The 22,545-nt window shown below is 42.4% G+C and overlaps 1 protein-coding gene across 3 annotated transcripts in view; it reads right to left on the bottom strand.

Annotated features, from left to right (window-relative positions):
- Positions 1-6,735: 6,735 nt before the first annotated feature.
- CLIC5 (chloride intracellular channel 5) overlaps positions 6,736-22,545 on the bottom strand; it is a 58,558-nt gene continuing 42,748 nt past the window's right edge. For all 3 annotated transcript variants that reach the window (XM_083606686.1, XM_083606687.1, XM_083606688.1), the window contains exons 5-6: positions 11,377-11,558; positions 6,736-8,143 (exon numbers count right to left, since the gene is read on the bottom strand). In XM_083606686.1, coding sequence (XP_083462812.1) covers positions 7,976-8,143; positions 11,377-11,558 — 350 coding nt within the window. In that variant the 3' untranslated portion in view covers positions 6,736-7,975. The remainder of the gene's footprint in view (positions 8,144-11,376; positions 11,559-22,545) is intronic.

The following is a 22,545-nucleotide window of genomic DNA, read 5'->3' as shown; positions in this document are numbered from 1 at the left end:
ACGATTGGTAAACACCGGAGAACGGAGGAAAATTTTATGACGCAGTTTTAAATGGCGTCTCGCTAAGACAGGCTTGTCTAAGAAAGACGGGGGGAGGAGGACCAGGATTATTGGAATGTGAATGATGATTGGAATGTGATCTAAACCTGGCAGAGCCCTCGCTTATACTTGGAAAGCCTGGGAAAATTAATGGACAGACCAAGGATAATGGGGGACTTCAATTACCCAGATATTTGTTGGATGTCAAACTCAGCCAAGAGCATAAGGTCAAACAGATTCCTCACTGGCCTTGCAGACAACTTCATTGTCCAGAAAGTGGGAGAAGCAACAAGAGGAACAGCCATTTTAGATCTGGTCCTAACCAATGTTGATGACCTGGTTAGTGGGGTAGAAGTGGAAGGATCATTAGGCGCGAGTGATCATGCTCTTCTGAAGTTTACTATACAGCGGAAAGGAGCAGCCAAGCATACTAGGACTCAATTTCTCGACTTTAAGAAAGCCGACTTCATAAAACTTAGGGAAGTGCTTGGTGAGATCCCATGGACAGTAATACTAAAAGGAAAGGGAGTTCATGATGGCTGGGAGTTTGTTAAGAGGGAGATAGTAAAAGCACAACTTCAGGCAATACCAATGAGACGGAAACATGGAAGGTGCCTAAAGAAGCCAGGGTGGCTATCTAAAGAACTTTTAACTGAGTTAAGATTTAAAAAGGATGTGTACAAAAAATGGAAAAGGGGGGAAACCACCAAAGAGGAATTCAAACAAATAGCCAGCACGTGTAGACACAAAGTCAGAAAAGCTAAAGCACAGAATGAACTCAGGCTTGCTAGAGAGGTTAAAAGCAACAAAAAAGGCTTTTATGGGTATGTTCGTAGCAAAAGGAAGAACAAAGAAACAGTGGGGTCACTCAGAGGAGAAGATGGTGAAATGCAAACAGGGGACACAGAAAGGGCTGAACTCCTCAATGCCTTCTTTGCCTCAGTCTTCTCCGATAAAGAAAACAATGCCCGACCTGAAGAATTTGGAGCAAATGATTCAGCAGAGGAAACACAGCCCAGAATAACTAAGGAGATAGTACAAGAATACTTGGCTAGTCTAGATGTATTCAAGTCTCCAGGGCCAGATGAACTGCATCCAAGAGTATTAAAAGAACTGGCAGATGTGATTTCAGAACCACTGGCAGTCATCTTTGAGAATTCCTGGAGAACAGGCGAAGTCCCGGCAGACTGGAGGAGGGCAAATGTTGTCCCTATTTTCAAAAGGGGGAAAAGAGAGGACCCAAATAATTACCGCCCAGTCAGTCTGACATCAATACCAGGGAAGATTCTGGAGCAGATCATTAAGCAAACAGTCTGTGAGCACCTAGAAAGGAATGCTGTGATCACCAATAGTCAGCATGGATTTCTGAAAAATAAGTCATGTCAGACTAACCTGATCTCGTTTTTTGACAGAATTACAAGCCTGGTAGATGAAGGGAACGCAGTGGATGTAGCCTACCTTGATTTCAGCAAGGCATTTGACAAGGTGCCCCATGATATTCTTGTAAAGAAGCTGGTAAAATGCGGTCTTGACTATGCTACCACTCAGTGGATTTGTAACTGGCTGACTGACCGAACCCAAAGGGTGCTCATCAATGGTTCCTCTTCATCCTGGAGAAGAGTGACTAGTGGGGTGCCACAGGGTTCTGTCTTGGGCCCGGGCTTATTCAACATCTTTATCAACGACTTGGATGATGGACTCAAGGGCATCCTGATCAAATTTGCAGATGACACCAAACTGGGAGGGGTGGCTAACACCCCAGAGGACAGGATCACACTTCAAAACGACCTTGACAGATTAGAGAACTGGGCCAAAACAAACAAGATGAATTTTAACAGGGAGAAATGTAAAGTATTGCACTTGGGCAAAAAAAATGAGAGGCACAAATACAAGATGGGTGACACCTGGCTTGAGAGCACTACATGTGAAAAGGATCTAGGAGTCTTGGTTGACCACAAACTTGACATGAGCCAACAGTGTGACGCGGCAGCTAAAAAAGCCAATGCAATTCTGGGCTGCATCAATAGGAGTATAGCATCTAGATCAAGGGAAGTAATAGTGCCACTGTATTCTGCTCTGGTCAGACCTCACCTGGAGTACTGTGTCCAGTTCTGGGCACCACAGTTCAAGAAGGACATTGACAAACTGGAACGTGTCCAGAGGAGGGCAACCAAAATGGTCAAAGGCCTGGAAACGATGCCTTATGAGGAACGGCTAAGGGAGCTGGGCATGTTTAGCCTGGAGAAGAGGAGGTTAAGGGGTGATATGATAGCCATGTTCAAATATATAAAAGGATGTCACATAGAGGAGGGAGAAAGGTTGTTTTCTGCTGCTCCAGAGAAGCGGACACGGAGCAATGGATCCAAACTACAAGAAAGAAGATTCCACCTAAACATTAGGAAGAACTTCCTGACAGTAGGAGCTGTTCGACAGTGGAATTTGCTGCCAAGGAGTGTGGTGGAGTCTCCTTCTTTGGAGGTCTTTAAGCAGAGGCTTGACAACCATATGTCAGGAGTGCTCTGATGGTGTTTCCTGCTTCGCAGGGGGTTGGACTCGATGGCCCTTGTGGTCTCTTCCAACTCTATGATTCTATGATTCTATGATTCTATGATTCTATGATAAATTCTTTACGGAGGTGTGGAATGGCGGCTGTCCCTATGTGATATGATTTTTGGAGAGTGTAAAACCCACACAGAAGATGTTTGCTTTCAACCCGCTTGTGAAGTTTATCAGAGATTGCAAAGAAAGGAATATACGATAACAACAAGAAGATGAAGAAAGTAATAAAGAGACTATCCGGATAGAACTGGATAGAACTGTCTAATTAAAGCAGCAATAAAAGTGATGCTTGGACCCCCGTTCGGAGCTTGAAGTATGGGTACCCCCAACAAAATTTAAAAATCTGGCTGTATAATTTGGAACTAATGTGATTTGGAAATAATGTGATTTGATTGGCCTGTTAATAAAAATTATATTAAAAAAGAGAAAGATCAGTCTATTTCTGGACTGCTCAGTCCATTTCCACATTAATGCATGGATTTTATTCTTTAATATGTTTAAATGCATATTTATATAACTTTGATACTTTATTTCTAATCTGAAACGTGCACTTCAAAATTTGGAGAAGTGCAACTTCCGGGTTAGCGCCATCGCCTAATGGCGGATTCCCTCCAAGTTCCGGAGGGAATCGGCTCAGTAGGGGACGGGTCCTGCCGCAGCAGCGACGCGGGGACCCTTAGAAACCACAGGCGCTGAAGCCTGTGGACCTGGTGACTCGGTGGGCACCATTTGCGCCCCCGACCCGCGAAGGAGCCTTTTTAAAGGCTTCGGAACGGGGGACGGGGAGCGGCGCGGTGCTGAGAGTCGACTGCTTCCCCTACGGAGAGCCATGGTCGGAGAGCGCTGACTTCTTCCTTTGAACATTTGCACTAAAAGTAACAACCCGTGAGTAATACGGAAATTGGACTTATAAGAGGGAAAATTTTTCTTTTGGATTAGGCACGATCGGGGAAGGCGCAAAGAGGAAGTCCGTCTCCCCACCTTGTAAACATTTTAAAGCAAGGACTAGATAACTAAGGTTGAGAGAACATCTTCTTCCTTAGTGGATAAAAGCAATTAATTTCACATTTTGGCAGTATAAGTGATTTTGCTGGAGGATAAGAGTTAACTTTGAGAGCGGAACTGTCACCCCCCCCCCCAGGACCCGGGAGCGATCCATGAGAGAGCCTGTTGAAGAGACATAGAAGATTTTGACAGCTGTCAAACTAGCTGTCAAAGCTGGAAAAAAAAAGAGAGAACTTTGTTTCTGTTGTCTTTGCTGGTTATATTTGTTACAATCTGGTAATAAATTGTTGAAAACAAAGAAGAAAAAGCTAATTTGACTTTTGGGTTGGAACTGGAAGGAATACTAAGTAACGAGAACTCCTCTAGAGGGGGTTCAGGGACATTACAAGAATGGCTGCAAGTGGAAAAATACTGACTGAACTGGAGAGGGTTTTCTTTCTCTTGGGAAAGTTACAAGAACAAAGTAATGTTTTGGCTACAAATGTCATAACATTGAATGAAACAGTAAATAAACTTACTGAATCTGGAAGGGACTTGACTCAAGTCTTTGCATCTGAACAAAAAGTTTTTGTAGCTGAACTAAAAATCTCTGCAGCTGAACAAGAAAAGAAATCTGAGAAATTTGAGAAAGTGGGGAAAGAGATATATGATGATTTGGAGGGAAAGGAAGGAGGAGCTACAATGCCACAGATGATTAAGGAGAGCCAGAGGCCTGTTAAGATGGATATAAAGGAAAATAAGAACGGGATGAAGAAAATCTGGTTTGAATTGAAGAATGAAGAATGGAGAGATCTCCTCATGTGGAGATCTGAAGACCTATGGATTACAAACTTGACTAAAGTGGAAGCTGGAGTTTTTGGGGCATTTGGACTTAAAAGAAGTAAGAAACAAGATTTGGGCTACACTTTTAAATATGGACGTCTGGCTGGAAGAAATATGGACCTTATTGGGACAGAGCTTCTCCGAGATTTGGTGTCCAATACAAAGGACTATCAAAAAAACCGGCAGAGAGGAATTGAGAGAGAATTAAGAGCCTCGGACGTGAGGTCACCAGGCTGACAGCAGATAGACTGATGGACATTTGTTGGGGTTCGAAACCGGGAAAGGCGGGGGTGGGGCTTTGGGAATCCAAAGATTGTACAACTATACTTTGTTTCTTTTTATTCTGTTTTGCTACTTATATAAAAATGGGGAATTCGTGGAAGGGAATTGGGGTCGACCTTAGAAAAAGATTTTAAGAATAAGTACTGATGTATAAAGACTGAGGTTTATGTTAAAATTGGTTAACTAAAATGAATTGAATATAATAAGGTAAAATTTGGGGATAAGAACTTGCTGAACTAAAAATTGGAACTGGAATACAAGAAGGGGAGGTGTGGGGAAGTCAGGGAAATATGTTATTGAAAGTAAGGAATGTAAATTCTATGTGTTTTTTTGTTTTTTTTAATTTCTTTTTTGTTTTTTCTCTATTTTTTGAAAACTTCAATAAATATCTTTAAAAAAAACAACAACAAAATTTGGAGAAGTGCAAAATCTGAAGGATAACAAATGTTTTGATCTCTATCAGGCCTAGTCATGTTGGAATTTGCAAAAACTGAATGCCTGAATCATTTTTACTTCTTCAATGCAAGCTGAATTAGTGGGATTGCGTCACACAGTTGTTACCATTCTCTCAACAAATTTGATGCAGTGTCGGAAAGGGTGCAGGCATTATGCCGAGACGAGGAAGTAAAGTGGTCAGAAGCTTCAGCTAGTGGGCAAAGTTGGGAAAGTGTCCAAGGAAATGAAAGTGCAAGCACATTGGCCTCAGTATTTCTCAGGAAAGAAAGCTCTGAAAGTGAGGAAGATATAGGCTAGAAAGGAGGAGAATGAGAGGTTTTGGTCCAAAACTGTAGTGCCACTTAAATGCTATAGTTGGATTTGCAAAAAATAACAAGAAGTGGAGTTTGAACAATATAAGATCACAGGGAAATAGGCAGACTATATATATTCTTGCATGAATAGCAGCAGCTAGCTTCATGGGGGAAATCAAGGCATGGCTATCAACAAAACCATTTCCTGTGCCCGGGGAGATGTTGTTGCAGGTTGGTCACAAGCCCGGTCCATGCGCACAAGGCAGGATAGCTTCTGCACCATTGGGGTCCTCGGCCACATCATCCCTTGGACCGACCAATGCGGTTGGTCTGGGGGCGTGGCTTGGGCTATTTAAATCGCCCGCGGTCAAGCACTCACCCCCTTTTGCTTCCTGCTTGCGCAGTTCTCCCACCCTCCCTCCCTAAGGTCAGGCTCCTTATCCCTTGACCTTACTATGGATCTCGGTTGGTCACCTGTTGAAGGGGCCTGGTAGGATTTTTTCCCACTTGGCAAATTGGCACCAGCCATTTGGTTTTTCACCTACCTCGTAGCAAATCGTCACAACTTTGTAAGGTTTGGCGGTTAGGCATTGGAGTATTTGGTTGGAAGTGATGGGAGGTAGTGGCCATCACCTACCCCTCCTAATTCAAGGGTATTCCGTTAAAGGAATCTGAGGGGTGTGGTCTCTGTCCGAACCCCAGATTGGAGGCTTGGGCCATGGCACGACCCCTAGCAGTGACCCTGGGGGAGTTCCTAGTTGATGTGCATCAGCAGAGCTCCCCCTCTTGGAGGTTAACCCTTCTGAGACTCCCTGCAGACGGGCAGGAGTCAGATATAGTCGGTTTGCTTCCAGTGCCTAAGCCAATACCACTCATTCTGTAGCCAATAAAGTTGTGGCCTTTTTTAGCCCATTAACCTGAAATACTGGTTTCATTCTTACATCTCGGGATGGTTTGGGACCTCACCATGCAAACCCAGTTTCTGCAAAATAGATCCAGGGAATGCTAAAGAACCCCGATCGCAAAATGTGATATTTGCCTTCTCTTTGCAAGCACCGGGTGTCCTTCTTTTCTTTCTTTTTAAAAAGGTGTAGCTTAAGGAACTGCAGTGGAGAAAAAAGCAGAACAGCAACACATTGTTGTGCAGACTTGTTCTATATGATTCAGAGCCAAACCTTTTGCCTTCCAAAATGTTAGGAAATATGAGCTAAAACACCTAAATTTATAAATAAATGAATGAATGAATGAATGAATAAATAAATAAATAAATAAATAAATAAATGCTTTAAAGTAATTTATGGAACAAAATATCCATTGGCTTCAAGCAGAACTCTTAATACAAAGGCTAGATCGAGCACAGAATAATCCATTTCATAAAATCAGTTTAGGTGAAGTCCAACTTCATGCCAACAGACACAGCAGAATTTCCCTTCCTCTGAACCCTGCTTCTCACCCCCTCACCCCCGTCCCCCCCAATCTGCTCTGGAGGGTCCTTCAACCCCCACAATAGTTTTTAAGAGCACGCAAGGAGCTGTAGGAGAGAATGTAGGGGAATCTGCTGCCCAGGGGGAAGTTACAATTGGATGTTACCCTCTGTCAGCACAAAGAAACCCACCAACTCTCGGAAGCAGTTATATACCTGCCAAACTTCAACCGAGTGTTGGCAGTGGGGAATAACTTTTTAAAAAAACGAACTGCTGTTTTCAGGATTTCTAGACCAAATGACGACTTAGGAATAGACAATGAACTCCATTTCTTATCCATTCATATGAGGAATCAGATTTCTGTTGCATGCTTCTTCTTTTTTTCTTAACATGCTGAGATGTTCGAAAGGATACTATAGATTGTGAGTTAGCTGTGAAGAGCCGTTCAATATATATATATCTAAATTCCATCTCAGTATTATCCGAGTTTCTTTTCAATATTACCTACGCTGTTTTTGTATTACTATTGCTCCTCCAAATATCCTTGAATCATATATGTAGACAAAGTTATTGCATTCACTATTTCCCCACTGCTGGGGCCTCTGCTGAGCAAATCTGCGTCCTGCGCAGGTTTCCCCACTAGCAGGAGACTTCTCTCAGAACTGTCTCCTTGCTCTAGGAGGGCAGGACATGCTTCGAATGATGCTTCTCATTCCCTAAAGTTATGCTCCCCGCACGACAATGTCCCCTTTCTTACTGTCAGTCCTATTTTCCCTCCAATGCTATTGACGGTGTATTTTTAAATAGAACACATCAAGGGTCCATGAAAAAAGGTAGAAATACCCCAAACCCAAATAATTCTTTACATTCATGTTCTACTTAACTTTGAAATTTCTAGCTATAGAATGTACTGTTAGCAGGAGGCTATTTAATCAAACATGGTGATTTCAAAACACTGGTCATAAATGATAAAATTTGTTCCAGCGAATTAGTACACATTTCAGAAGTAATGTTTCCTCTTCTGCATTGCTACCTTGCATTTTCTCGAGGGAACAGATAAGTTTATTTCCAGCCATCCAGTGAAATAGATTATGATTAGAATTTGCTGAGCCGTTTGGCTACATCAGCATAAGCTATTTCAATTTCTTTGTCCGCAGCACAAGTGTTGATGAATTCATCCCGAGCATAAGCATTTTTCAGGTATCGCCAAAGTCCCGTCATTTCTGCTGGAAACTCATAGTTTCGATATTTCTTCGTTACAATCTAGAATGAAGACACCCCCCCAAAAAACCTGCTTTTAATACTTGAATATTATTAATAAGTTTTGTAACATATGGACAAAACTGCCCCCCCCCCCGCTGTCCAAGATCTTGTGAGATCGGGAGATCTTGGATGGCCCTACAAGATAAAATAGTCATGGGAGACTTTAACCAATATCTGTTGGAATGCAAACTCTGCCAAGAATGAAAAGTCCAACAAATTCCTCCACTGTCTTGCTGACAATTTCATTTCCCAGAAGGTGGAAGAAGCATCAAGGGGATCATTTAGTTTGGACCTGGTCCTCACAAACAGAAGAACTAATTGGAGAAGTCCGCTCCCCTTCCCCGGGGGGCGGTGTTGCAGGAGGGCACCCGGGACCTCCCAGTGACCCGCCAGGAGGGTGGAGGGATGCTGCCCGCGTCACTGTGACTCCCGGCCGTGCCACGCCCCCCAGCTGACCAATTGGCACAGCTGGGGGGGGGTGACCACTTGCCGTTTAAACTGCGGCGTGGCCGGGGTGTGTGTCCTTTCACCTCCTTGCCGGATTTCCCAGGCCACCCACTTTCTTTTTATGCGTTGCTATGACATCGACTTTGCTATGGACTAAGGTTGGCTGCCATGTTGTTGGGGCCAGGTAGGAATTTTTCCACTTGGCAAATTGGCACCAGCCATTTGGGTTTCACCTACCTCGTAGCAATTGTCACAACTTTGTGAGGTAAGCCTTTGTGATGGGAGGGGAGGTTGTAACCTCTGCCTGCCCCTCCTCAATAAGGGCATCCTGTTAAAAGGATCCATGGGCTAGGGCCATGCCACGACCCATTGGGGACGCTCCGATTTGACGTATGTCTACCCTTAGTGTGACTCCTTGCAGATGGACAGGAGTCAGGATATAGCCTGGTCTTACCCAATGCCTAAGTCAAATTGCTCACATCTGTAACCAATAAAGTTGTGCCCTATTTTAGCCCATTAACCTAAATTATCCATGTCCATGTGTGTTTATTATATAAGGGAACTGTGGGACCCGGGGCCTTGCCATGCAAGTGGAAGTACTGGGAAACTTGGGAGGAAGTGATCATGTCCTCCTGGGTTTCATGATACAGAGGCAGGAGAAAAGAATTTAAGAAGGCCAATTTCAAAAAGCTGAAGGAGCTACTGGGTGAGATCCCATGGTCAGAAATACTCAAAGAGAAGGGAGTCCAAGATGGATGGGAGTTTCTTAAAGGAGAAATATTGAAGGCCTAAATGCAGATAATTCCAACATGAAAGAAAAGTGGGAGGCATCTAAAGATACCAGTGTGGATGCATAAGGAGCTTATAGATGAGCTTAGATTTAAGAAGGGTGTATATATGAAATGGAAGAAAGGGGAAATCACAAAGGAGGAGTATACACAAGAAGCCAACAGTTGCGGTGGGGAGCTCAGGTGGGCCAAAGCTCAAAACAAGGTCCCACTTGCAAGAGAGATATTTTTTTTAAAGCTTTCTTTGGCTATGTTCAAAGCAAGAGGAAGAACAAGCAAGTTCCATCATACGAGGAAGCTGGCAAAATGTTGGTTGACTGAGGAAACTGTTAGGTGGATTTGGAATTGAGGGGATGCTCATCAAATTTGCAGACAACACGGTGGAAGAAGATTGGAAGAAATTTAAAGCTTATTTACAGAAACATTGTAAAATTAAGGAATGTTAGAAGGATGTTGGAATGAAGTTACGTGGTTTTAGCAGAAATGTTATAAAAGATTAAGAAAAAATAGATTGTTAATTGGTGAGAATATAGAGTTACATTATATTAAGATAAATTATTAGGATAAAAATAAAGAGGGAAAGGATTTGCTGAAGTAGCTAACTGAACTAGAATACAAAAAAGGGAGGTGTGAGGAGGTCAAGGAAACAAGCAAATGAAAGATAAGTTATGGAAGGATTGATTGGTTTTTTTTTTGGGTCTTAATTGTTTCTATTTTTCTGTGTTTTTGCACTTTTTCTCTTTTCTTTTTTTTCAGTTTTGTAATCTTCCAAAACCTTAATAAATATCATTAAAAAAAAATAATTTGCAGACAACACAAACCTAGGAGAAGCAACTAATGCCGCAGAAGACAGAATCAGGATTCAAAACGACCTTAATAGGTTGCAGAACCAGGCCCAAACTAAAAAACGGAATTTCAGTGGGGACAAATGTCAGGTTATGCACTTAGGTATGAAGAACTAGATGCACAAATATAAGGCTTAATGTGGCTTACAGCTGGCTTACTAGCAGTACATGTGAAAAGGATCTAGGGGTCTTGGTGGACCACAAGCTTAACATGAGTCAACAGTGTGATGCAGCAAAAGAAAAAAAAAGGGGGGGGAGCTAATGCTATTCTAGGCTGCATCTACAGAAGTCTAGTGTCCAAATCAAGGGAAGTCATAGTGCCACTTTATTCTGCTGCGGCCAGACCACACCACACCTGGAATGCTATGTCCAGTTCTCGGCACCACAATTTAAGAAGGATACTGACAAGCTGAAACAAGGGCGATCAAGATGGTCAAGGGTCTGGAAACCAAGACTTCTGAGGGAGCTGGGTATGTTTAGACCGCGTGCCATGTTGATTCAGTTAGAAGTGCCCTTTTGGTTTTTATGTTGCTGGCATCAAAATTTTGACCTGACCCCGAATACCAGAAGTGTATTGGGTTTCTACTGATCCTGCTGATTGAAAAGATACTGCAGGGTAGTAAGACACTGAAAGATAAGTGTGGTCAGAGCACCAAGGAACTGCTGACCATCCTTTGCTAAGCTGATTGCTTGTTAATTATCAAGAGCGATCAGCTGATATTCCTTAATGGGCTCAATGGTGAAGATATTTTCTCAAGGGGAAATCTTCCTACAGGGTGCAGTCTGCCTGCGTAGTCAGAAGTCATGGAGGCTGCTTACTGAATTTGAGCAGCATCAGCTGTGAACTTAGCATGTCTGGAGGTGGCTTGGAGGTCCCCACCTGTGAATCTTGGGCAGGGAACCTGGGGATCTCATGCAGGTTTAGCAGTTATGCTGCCAGCTTTAGCAATCTGCTGTGTTTGGAGTGTGCTCTGCTGGGACTTTTGTAAATAAGACAGGTCACCCAAGGCTGCAGTGATCTCCCTCTCATCCAAAGGTTTATGTAGGGCTCCTTCTCCTAGGCTTCTCACTGCTCAGGGAAATGCAAAGCATGGAAAACCATGAGAGGAATGGTGGCAAATAGGTGCCTGTTCTGAAGACAAATTCTTTTCACCTTGACAACATGAAGTTTGGGCAGAAGGTTGCAGTCAGCAAGAGTCAGCTCATCCCCATCCAAGAACTTGCGTTTCGACACTTTCTCCACCTCTGTGCTACTTGCATCTATCTCTTCAGGTAAAGGATTTCTCAGATAGTCATCCAGTTTCTTCAAAGCCTTTGTTAAACCTCTCTCCAGGCCTGTGTCAAGAAACAAATAAAGAGAAGAGTAAATAAAACAGAATTTCCAATAAAGTTCACAGCCATATACAGAAAACTTTGGACCTAGTCTGCTGGCAAAGCTTGTGATAGTTGTGTGTCTGGCCTATGTACTGTTGGGGTGATGAATCCTAGTCTTCACTAATAAAGACTGACTGTGGGACAGACAAAAGAAAAGGAAAGTCCAAAATCCTATCTTCTACACACCACCCTGGAAACCTTAGAGCATTTTTGGGATACTTGGGACTATTACATTGAGCTTCTGGTCTCGTACAGAGCAATCACAAGCCTGCTGTTGGCTTGGCACTTCATCATGGCACTGTTATTTTTGGACATTCCCCAAAATGCAGAATGAATCTCATCTCTCTGCTCCAGCCATTCTCTCTCCTTCTAAAACTTTGCAATTATAAAAATCTCTGTGCCACTTAAATAAAAAAGTATTGAAAACTTAGTTCAGTATCTTTGCCTTCACAACATTCAGACGATTCAAAGAGGGGTCCGTGATGCCAAACTGCCTGGCCTTGCATGACCAGGATCTTAGAATATATCAGACGAGTAATCTGACAACAAAATCAAATGCTATGAAAGAGTCATGGGGAGTCAACAACAGACAAACGGGGGCTAAGGTTCAATACTATGCACATTTACCTAGGAATAAATCCCATTAAACTCAGTAGGACTTACTTCTGAGTAATTGCAATTAGGATTTTGCTGCACAGTGTATATTCAGTAGATTTTGATGATGATGATGATGATTTATCAAATTTAAATTCCCTCCTCTCACAAACACATTTTAAAGGCTGCAGAATATTAATCAGCCAAAGACATGGTTGAGGAGGAACTTTTTTGCCTTGTGCCTAAATATGTAAAATGAAGGTGCCAGGTGAATCTACCTAGGGAGAGCATTCCACAAATGGGGAACCACTACAGAAAAGGCCCCGTTCTCCTGTTGCCACCTTCCGGACTTCACATGGAGGCGGCACACAAAGGAGGGCCTCAGAGGATGACTGTGGTTTATATGGAGAGAGGCAGTCCTTGAGGTATTGCGGTCCTGAGCCATTTAAGGCTTTATAGGTCAAAACCAGCACTTTGAATTGGACCTGGGAACTAATTGGCAGCCAGCGCAGTCAGGCCAGGATCGGTGTCATGTGTTCCTGGTGAGCAATCTGGCTGCTGAATTCTGCACCAGCTGAAGTTTCCGAACTGTCTCCAGAGGCAGCCCTGTGTATAACGCATTGCAGTTACAACTGAACCTTTAGTTGACTAACAGACAAAAGCTATGATCAAGCTTTACAAACACAGAGAATCTCTGTTGTTGTTTTTTTTTGGGGGGGGGATCCAAGGTATAAATGACAGAACTTACCTATACTAAAAAATAAAAAAAACCAAGAGGCTGTTATTTTTTACCTTATAAAAACTTTCCCAAAAGCCAGAGGGCCAGAGTGAGGCAGGTAGAGCTTTTGCTAAATTGTCCAGGGGAAGAGGGCTGAGCCCCCCTCAAATGATCAGGCAAACCCCACAAAGTCCTGCTGTTGTAAGTCAAAGCTAAAAATGTGAAGTTCATCTTTTTAAAAATTGTTTATAAAATGCCACATAATTCTCATCAAAGCAAGCACACATTGAGCAAGATTCCAGGAGCATTCGAGAAATGATGATGCTGTGAACTATATTATTCACAAAATGATATATTTGTAAAACCCGTTTTCATAATAATAAAAGTGGTTGGCACCACTTTCCACAGGTAATCTCCTTTCCACATAAACATAGATCATAGTAAAATTAAGCAAAATTACACAAACAGAAATATGTTATCTGTTATATGGCTGGAATTAATGTGATGAAACACACATTAAAGTTTTCAAAAACAATTATGGAATCTTATGAAAGAACATCAAAATTTCAAAAGTGAACAAGCTGCAAAGTGAGATGGGCTGAATAATTCACAGAAAATGAACAAAGTGAGACAGCATCACAGATTACATCATTAGCCAAGGCTGATTGATAAATGAGAGGGAGGGAGGGATGGGGCTGACTGCAACCTTAGCTGTATGGCAAGAGAAGGGGAGACAAAGTGGAGACTGAGAATGAAGATATCAATGAACAGTGCCGTTCCCATACAGTGCAAATCCCTTTTGATTTAAACTTATAACTTCCCCCTCTTAAATACACTTACGGAGTCTTTTGTATATTGAAGAACCGACAGTAATACTTAAGGTTAAAGCACCAGGATATGTTAATAAGATTATTTATACCAATAAATGTTTTATTGTCTCGCACAGGTAGATCTTATAGGCATATTACCTGCCTTAAATAAGCTGTCATTAGATCCTTATTCCCAAGCTGCCTATCACCACAACTCTCTTCTCTTTCCCATTTCTAAAATTTGAGAATATGTTGTTTCTGCTCAATGGCTCTACTTTTCCTACTTCCAAAGTTGCCCCTTCGCATTGGTTCTGCTGAAATCACTTTAATGAAAATGCCCAGCAACCCGTTTCCTGCTACAACACATGATCTCTTGCCATGTTCTTCTTTTAGATTTAAATTGTAAATATTTATCCTTCAGGGCTGAGAGAGATGACAGGGAAGACCAGGGGTGGGCAAGGGGCAGCATTTTGGGGAAACTGTGAATGAAACTCTGTATCCCAATGACTGGAAATGAATCATATATTGGTGGAATCAGGTTGAGGAATCAATCCATGTCACAACTGAATTCCATGGGATTCAATGACATCTCCTGGCCTTAACCTGTCAGGGAAGGTGCACAAGTACAAAGGGGGGGGATGACAAAAACTTATTTCTTCAGGTCTTCAAAGGCATTAGGGTGAACCGGCTGGTCCAGTGCCCTATGAAAGTTCTTCCCCCAGGAGGTGCCATTGGGCTGTCAGCTTTGTCTTCCTGGAGGTGGTGGTGGGCAAGGGTCTTTTCCACGTCCTCCCCTCCTGGAACATCTCCCCCTCTGACTTGGGCAACTCTGCAAGGCTTGTGTTCAAGGCTGGCAAGGAGCCATGCACAAAAGCAGGCCTTTTAAGGAACTATAACACACACCAGAACAAGGGCCCATTTATCATTTTTTAAAGCAGTGATATAAAGTGATTGAAGTATTGCCATTTCTCAGACAAAAGTGTTACTATCTCTAATTTAATAAACCCTAAATTTAATTTTTGCACTTGATATTCTACTGCCTGATTAATCTCCTTCGGCTGCATGCAAGCCACACTGAATGCAAGCCACACTGAAATGACAATATTGGCAGGGTGCATAGAACACTACTATTAGGGCAGCCCTGGAAATATGGAGAATTCCCTTTTCTTTTTCGAACCTATTAACACCGGTTGAATAAAAGGTTTTCCTTGCACGGTAAGCAAAGAATAATATTGTTTTACTGTCCCATTCAAAATCAAGTTATTTACTTAATTTAACTCCATTGGGTTTTTGAAATTCTGGCTCAACCATCTATTTTTCAGTGGTGGCCGTCTTCAGATAGGCTTGCCTGCACTTGCCCATCTGCTTCCTATTTCCCATTTGAGGAGGTGGTGGAGAGGAAATGGAGAGCATGGCTTATATTCTGTCTCTTAGGAGAAGCATGGCCAGCACCTGCCTTCTTGGGAGCCTCTCTGATCTCCACGCAAGTCTGACTCCTTCGCCCTCACCTGCTCTCTGGCTCCACAATAGAGATGAAACCACCCAGTGTTCAAGGTTTCTAAAGCTATGGGGCACACCTGCTCAGGCATTGCATATAAAATACAGAAGAAAAATACTGCCGGTGAGTAACTTTTTTCAAAATGTAAAGATTTCATAATTTTCACAATTTGGTGTGCGACTGAAGAGGCAGATAAGATTTGCTTTTGGAGATGAGTCTGGCCCCATGTCGCCAACTGGCCATTCCCATTTTAGAGAAACGGCAACACTATTCCGGGAACTAGACACCAAGCCTCCAATTATATTAACTGTATCTTGCACAGCTATTCAGACATTTGCATAAGACAGACCCATATCCCCCCCCAAATCATGCAGGATAGAGCAGTGCATCCCTGCCACTGACCCTTGGGCCACTTTGGGGGGGGGGCAGCAGCACCCAGGGCCCCACAGTCTGCCCAGGGACTCTCTCCCTTGCTTGCCTGCCCCCCTAGTTTTGCCATAGCCTTTTTTGGGGGGTGAGAGGGAAGGCTGGAGGACTTGTTAAAGGAAATTGGACATAAAAGGGGAACATTTATTAGAGAGAGAGAGAGAATATAAAAAGGAATGGGATAAGAAAGGGACACTGTTATGGGAGGAAGAAAGGCATGTAAAAGGACCAGGGAGGAGGAATGAAACAAACTGGCAGTGTGGGAGCAGTGGTGTAGAGATGTCCGATCTGGCTATGGTGAGGCAATATAACTTAATTGCATCTTATTATTTGGACTGTAACACACTCTGTGTGAATGTCTGAAAAATGTCCAGAAATTTCAGAACGCTGAAACCATTCAACTGCCTGGGACGGTCTTAGCCTGACTCCAGCACGGCAGACTTCCTACCCATCTGTTTCTAGGTACAATCCAAATAACTAGGTATAACCTACAAAGCCCCAAATGGCTTGAGAGCAGGTTCCCTGAAAGACCACATTCCATCCTATGAGCCCATTTTGAGGATCTTCAGGGCTTCTTGGTGATATGAGCTCCTTGCCAGGGAGGCCTCTCTTTTCAGCCTGATGACCTTCCAGAAGCAGCCAAAGGTGTGTTTTTTCCGACTGGCCTTGCGCCTGATCCATTCTTTTATTTCCTATCCCACCCTTTCCTCAGGGCAGCGTGCAAAACAGAGGCCCACCCGTACAATTCATTTTATCTTCACAATAACCTTGTGAGGTAGGAGAGGGTGAGAGAGAATAACTGGCCCAAAGCTACTCATTGCCTTGAGGGTCTGGACCTCCGTGTTAACCATTTGATGGACAGGGCTGGATGGAAACATCATGGACCAACAAGAATACCTTTCCAGGCAATGACCCAACAATTCTTGAGAACAGAAGCCACTTTTCAAACAAATGAGGGCGAGTTCTTCTGCCTCCGTCATGTAACTCCTTACTAGTTATGAGGGGAAGTAGTTCATGCAGCCACATATGGGAATGGCTGAAGCCTTCCTGACAACACTTCAGAGCTCTCTTTTTTCCTAAGGCAAGCAGACTTCCTTTCAGGCTGCAATATGAAGCCACCCCAAAATGACCTCTGTAAACCTGCAAGCTGCTTAATTGTCACGCGGAGGCATGTTTAACAAACTATGACCTGTGTACAAAATGAATCGTGACTGCTGCTACCTTTGGCCACTGATTGATGCCTTTTCTTTTTACCGCTCTTTTCTACCCACACAAGATTTATCCCATAACACACACAAATGAATTGGATGAAATATGCAATGAGTGAAAAGGGGAAACTGTACATAAATATTCAGTCTCACACAAACAATCTGAGATTTATTTTTCCTTAAAACACACACACACCACCTTTCTTGATCACTTCCAGATTCATAGCATATTGCATGAGGTCTATTGCATTTTTCTGGTTTGTTCCCACTACTTTGGAACAGAAAATTAAGGTAAAATACAACAAAATCAAACCATTCTGCTTCATTAGGCAGTCTGATTTAAAGACCACATCTTAGTTAAACTTCACATAATCTGGACAAGTAATACCCTAATGCAAATTTCAACCTCCTTGATTTTCTTTATAAATTCATCTTCAGCAAGTAAACTGCTCATCTAGATATTGTTTTTACCATGGGGCAGGTTTTGTACCCTTGGCTAATCTTGCTTTGGATGGCAGCTTCAGGAGTCTCTGTGCTGAAGCCATGCAGATCTCGAGTGGAGACCATGAGAAGTCAGCTTGAGAACTAAGTTGGCACCGAAAAATGAAGAAATAAAAGGGGTGTCTGTAGGAAAAAATGAATATAAAGTCAAAGCGACGATCTGGTAATAACGGTAGAAGAACCAGCGGGAAGTGTTAAAAGAATTTTAGAAGGAATAGATCGATTTGATCAAGTTGCAGGATTTTACTTAAATAAAAGAAAGACCAAAATTATTGCTAAAAATATGAATCAAGAACTAATAGAGGTAATGCAACAACAGACAGGGATTGAAGTGGTGAATAAAGTGAAGTATTTAGGAATATGGTTAACTCCCAAGAATATTGATTTGTTTCAAAACAATTACCTGTTTGGAATGGAATAAAAAGGGATCTGGAGGTGTGGGGAAGATGGAAATTATCTTTTTGGGGGAGAATATCTACGATTAAGATGAGTGTGCTGGCAAAGATGTTAGTTTTATTTCAATCACTACCGATAATCAAGGGGGCATTAGTATTTAAAGAATGGCAAAAAACAATTTCAAGATATATCTGGCAGGGCAAGAAGCCAAGGATTCAGTTTAAGTTACTAACTGATGCAAAATAAAGAGGCGGCTTCGCTCTGCCAGACTTGAAATTATATTATGAAGCATCATGCCTCTGTTGGTTAACGGAATGGATTAAACTAGAGAATGGGGAGTTGTTGGACTTAGAAGGATTTGATAATAGATTTGGTTGGCATGCATATTTATGGTATGAAAAGAAGAAAATTCATAAAGGGTTTGAAAACCACATCTCCCGAAGATTGCTGATAGAGGTATGGGAGAGGTATAAAAATTTGAACCAAGACTCCCCCACTGGATTTCACCACTAGAAGTGATGAGTGTGAAAAAGATTTATATGCGGGGGGGGGGGATGGATAACATGGAGAATGGATAGTAAGAGAGGGGGGGAAATGGAAAATGAAATCTTATGAAGATGTGAAAGAATTTGTTTATGATTGGTTGCATTCTTATCAGGTCAATGAAATGTTCAAAAAAGATTGTAAAGAGCGTGGATATGAAGAAAAAGAATCAAAATATCAAACAGAGGTATTGAATAATGAGTATAAAAATTTGTCAAAAATGTATAAAATGTTGCTGGAATGGCATACAAAAGATGAAGAGGTCAAATCGGTAATGATACATTGGGCCAGAGATTTTGGGTATAATATACAATATGATGATTGGATGAAATTATGGAATGAGAGGTTAAAATTTACAGCCTGTACTGCGTTGAAGGAAAATATAATGAAAATGGTATACAGATGGTATATAACGCCAGTAAAACTGGCTAAAATGTATAAAACATGCAATAAGTGTTGGAAATGTAAAGAAAAAGAAGGAACTTTCTATCATATGTGGTGGGAGTGTAAAAGGGTGAAAGGCTTCTGGGAAATGATATACAATGAATTGAAAAAGATGTTGAAATATACGTTTGTTAAGAAACCGGAGGCCTTCTTACTAGGATTGGTAGGTAATGAAATTAATAAGAAAGATTGTAAACTTTTCCAATACGGAGTAACAGCAGCAAGAATACTTCTGGCGCAAAGAGGAAGCAGAAATAAATTCCAACGGTGGAAGAATGGAGAACGAAATTGACTGAATATGCAGAATTGGACAAACTAACAGGGAAGATTTGATACCAGAGAGACCAAAAGTTCATCGAGGACTGGGGGAGATTTACAGAATATCTGAAAAGCATATGTGATGTACAGATAACGCTTGTTGGTTTTCAAGAGACTCTGTGAAAAATTAAGAAATATTGTAAAAAAGAGAGTAAGAAGGGAGAGGTGATTTTTAAAGGCAATAATAAGTTTAGAAATGCGATAACAATATAAATTTAAACGAATGATTGGCAGAGAAACTGAGGGAAGTCAAAAACTGATGAATGTGTGATAAAATGTGAATTGATTGTATAAAAATGTTTTGAAAATGAATAAAAATATATATTATTTTTTTTTAAAAGAGAGAGAACTAAGTTGGCACCAGCACCCAGCAGAAAGCGCTTCCGTTACGGAGCACATGTGCACAGACACACCTTGATTTACTTGGGGGTTCCTTCCCCTCTTTCCACTCCTCAACGGAGTAATCCGTACATATAAATATAACTGAGATCTAAGACCCACCTAGTCCAGCACTCACCTCAGAATGGCAACCAGGAAAAGTATACCTGGAGAGAGGCTCCGTGTGATCACTTGCAATGGTTATTTTAATTGTTATTGCTGTTGTAAGTTTTTAACCTTTTTTTTCGTTACTTTGTAAGTCACACTGAGCCTTTTGAGTATAAGGCAACATATAAATAAAGTTGTAATAATAAAATATAACAATTGCTCCTTACAAACTGCTCTGAAATTTATTTTCCTCTTTGCATGCAGGTAGAATTGAATCAAATAATTATAATTTTTAAACATTAAATCATCTGATATTTTTCTAGAAAAAAAGGTGCCAAAACTCACCATGAACCCTTGTTCTCTTATAATGACAATGGCACCCAACTGAGAGAGGCCAGAACTGAGTTCCAGCTGGGGGAAAAAAACCCTTATTAAATCAGACATGAAAAGATACTTCCATTAGAGGTATTTATCAAATTCTTAAAAGTTTCCATGTAGGTAATATAATTGTGGGTGAAATTACTGAGATCCTAAAATGTGCAGGGTGAAGCAATATCTGGGATACAATTTATAGACTTTTAGGACCAAATTGATGTAATGGTCCCATTTCTTTAACCTTAGTTCGGCTGACCCACATATAAAACAGGTGGAGGTACATTATTATAAAAGGTAAAGGTACCCCTGCCCGTACGGGCCAGTCTTGCCAGACTCTAGGGTTGTGCGCTCATCTCACTCTATAGGCCGGGAGCCAGCGCTGTCCGCAGACACTTCCGGGTCACGTGGCCAGCGTGACAAGCTGCATCTGGCGAGCCAGAGCAGCACACGGAATGCCGTTTACCTTCCCGCTGGTAAGTGGTCCCTATTTATCTACTTGCACCCGGGGGTGCTTTCGAACTGCTAGGTTGGCAGGCGCTGGGACCAAACGGCGGGAGCGCACCCCGCCGCGGGGATTCAAACCGCCGACCATGCGATCGGCAAGTCCTAGGCTCTGTGGTTTAACCCACAGTGCCACCCGGTAGCTAAAACACATGCAGGTGGGGGAAGATGAACCCTCCCACTACTATTTACCTGTCTGAAGCAGACACCCCCACCTGCCCTACCGCCATCAATTCCCCTAGTCTAGCTCACTTCCTCTACTGGCTCATCTGCAGCCAGTACTCTGAGGAACAAATAGAAAAGCAATGACAAACCTAGACAGCATCTTAAAAAGCAGAGACATCACCTTGCCAACAAAGGTCCGTATAGTTAAAGCTATGGTTTTCCCAGTAGTGATGTATGGAAGTGAGAGCTGGACCATAAAGAAGGCTGATTGCCGAAGAATTGATGCTTTTGAATTATGGTGCTGGAGGAGACTCTTGAGAGTCCCATGGACTACAAGAAGATCAAACACATCCATTCTGAAGGAAATCAGCCCTGAGTGCTCACTGGAAGGACAGATCCTGAAGCTGAGGCTCCAATACTTTGGCCACCTCATGAGAAGAGGAGACTCCCTGGAAAAGACCCTGATGTTGGGAAAGATGGAGGGCACAAGGAGAAGGGGACGACAGAGGACGAGATGGTGGGACAGTGCTCTCAAAGCTACCAGCATGAGTCTGACCCAGCTGCGGGAGGCAGTGGAAGACAGGAGTGCCTGGCGTGCTCTGGTCCAGGGGGTCACGAAGAGTCGGACACGACTAAACGACTAAACAGCAACAAAACCATGAGTAGAAAAGGACTTTATACCCCACATTCAAGCACAGCCCCCTCATGGAGGCCCCACTTCAAACAAGCAGTGCCCTCCTGTGCTTGTACCGTGTTCGTGTGCGGACTGCCACTAAGTATAAACTGGGCCAGAAACAGAGGGGAACAAGTGAGTAAAGCATCTCGTGCAAATCTTTGAATTTCTCTAGCAGCCACATGCTCAGGCCCAGTAAGCGCTGCTGCTTCTTTTCTGGAAAGAAACTGTGCTTAGTAGATAAGGCCCTTTATCTGCCTCCTTTAAAAATGTCTTTACACCACATACTGAGTGCTAATGCTGCAAGAGAAAAATCAAGACCTAAATGTAAAGCCACATTTTATAAATGAAAGATGATCATTACAGCATTCCAAATTAAGCTGCTGTGTGTTTACACAGACTGTGCAGTGCAATTTAAATGATCAAAGAGCAGCGGGAGATACCTCGAAAACCAGGCATCCCAAAGTAATTTCAGATTTTTACTAAACGTGTTAGGCCATGGCCACAGGAAAATGGAATATCTTCTAGTGTGCTTGGCCTGGACTACAGTGCCCCCTGGAGTTCTAGAGAACAATTAACAATTTGCAAAAAGAAGGTCCCATTGGTTTCATCTTCTTATATTCTATTTTATGCTTATGTACAAACTGATAAAGAATCCATTTCTGATAAAGGAAACTCCATATTTTAGCGGATGGCTTTGCTGTTGCTGCATTCCCCATGCCAGAAAACTACCACATTTGACACATGGGGAGTATCCTGTCACTGGGTTCATGTCACCCGCTAGCTTATGATTTTTGATGACACATTACTAGACACAAGACACATTTTGTGTACACACTGAAGAAGAATGCAACTGCAAAAAGAACAAAAGTCAAATGTATGTGCAAGGTCTTACACAGACTCAGCAGTTACCGGAAATGTATTTCTTAATATTCCTCATGACGATACAAGATTCTCTTCTTTCATATCACTTGCTTTTTTAACCACCACTGATATCTCTATAAATTGCTTTTGATTTGTACTGGAATAAAACAGAAAAAAGTACATGAGCGAGACCCAAAACCAAAACGCTCCCTTGTCCCCTGGAGAGTCACAACCAGTTGGCCTTGACCATGCTGCGCTGGAGGGGGCATACATTCCACTCATCTACACACACATACAGTCAGGGCTTGACCCCCACTTCTGCTGACCCATGCTTTCTAGGTACAGGTCCAAGTGGTTTCCGTCTTGCCTGGCTCTTTTCTCAGGGAAAACCAGCTCTTCAACTCTTAATTGGAGCAAAGGGTTGTCCAC

Source organism: Podarcis filfolensis (assembly GCF_964270895.1).
Source record: "Podarcis filfolensis genome assembly, chromosome: 3".
NCBI lineage: Eukaryota > Metazoa > Chordata > Lepidosauria > Squamata > Lacertidae > Podarcis > Podarcis filfolensis.
Note: the sequence above shows the minus strand (reverse complement) of the source record. Positions and strands in the feature narration are given on the sequence as shown.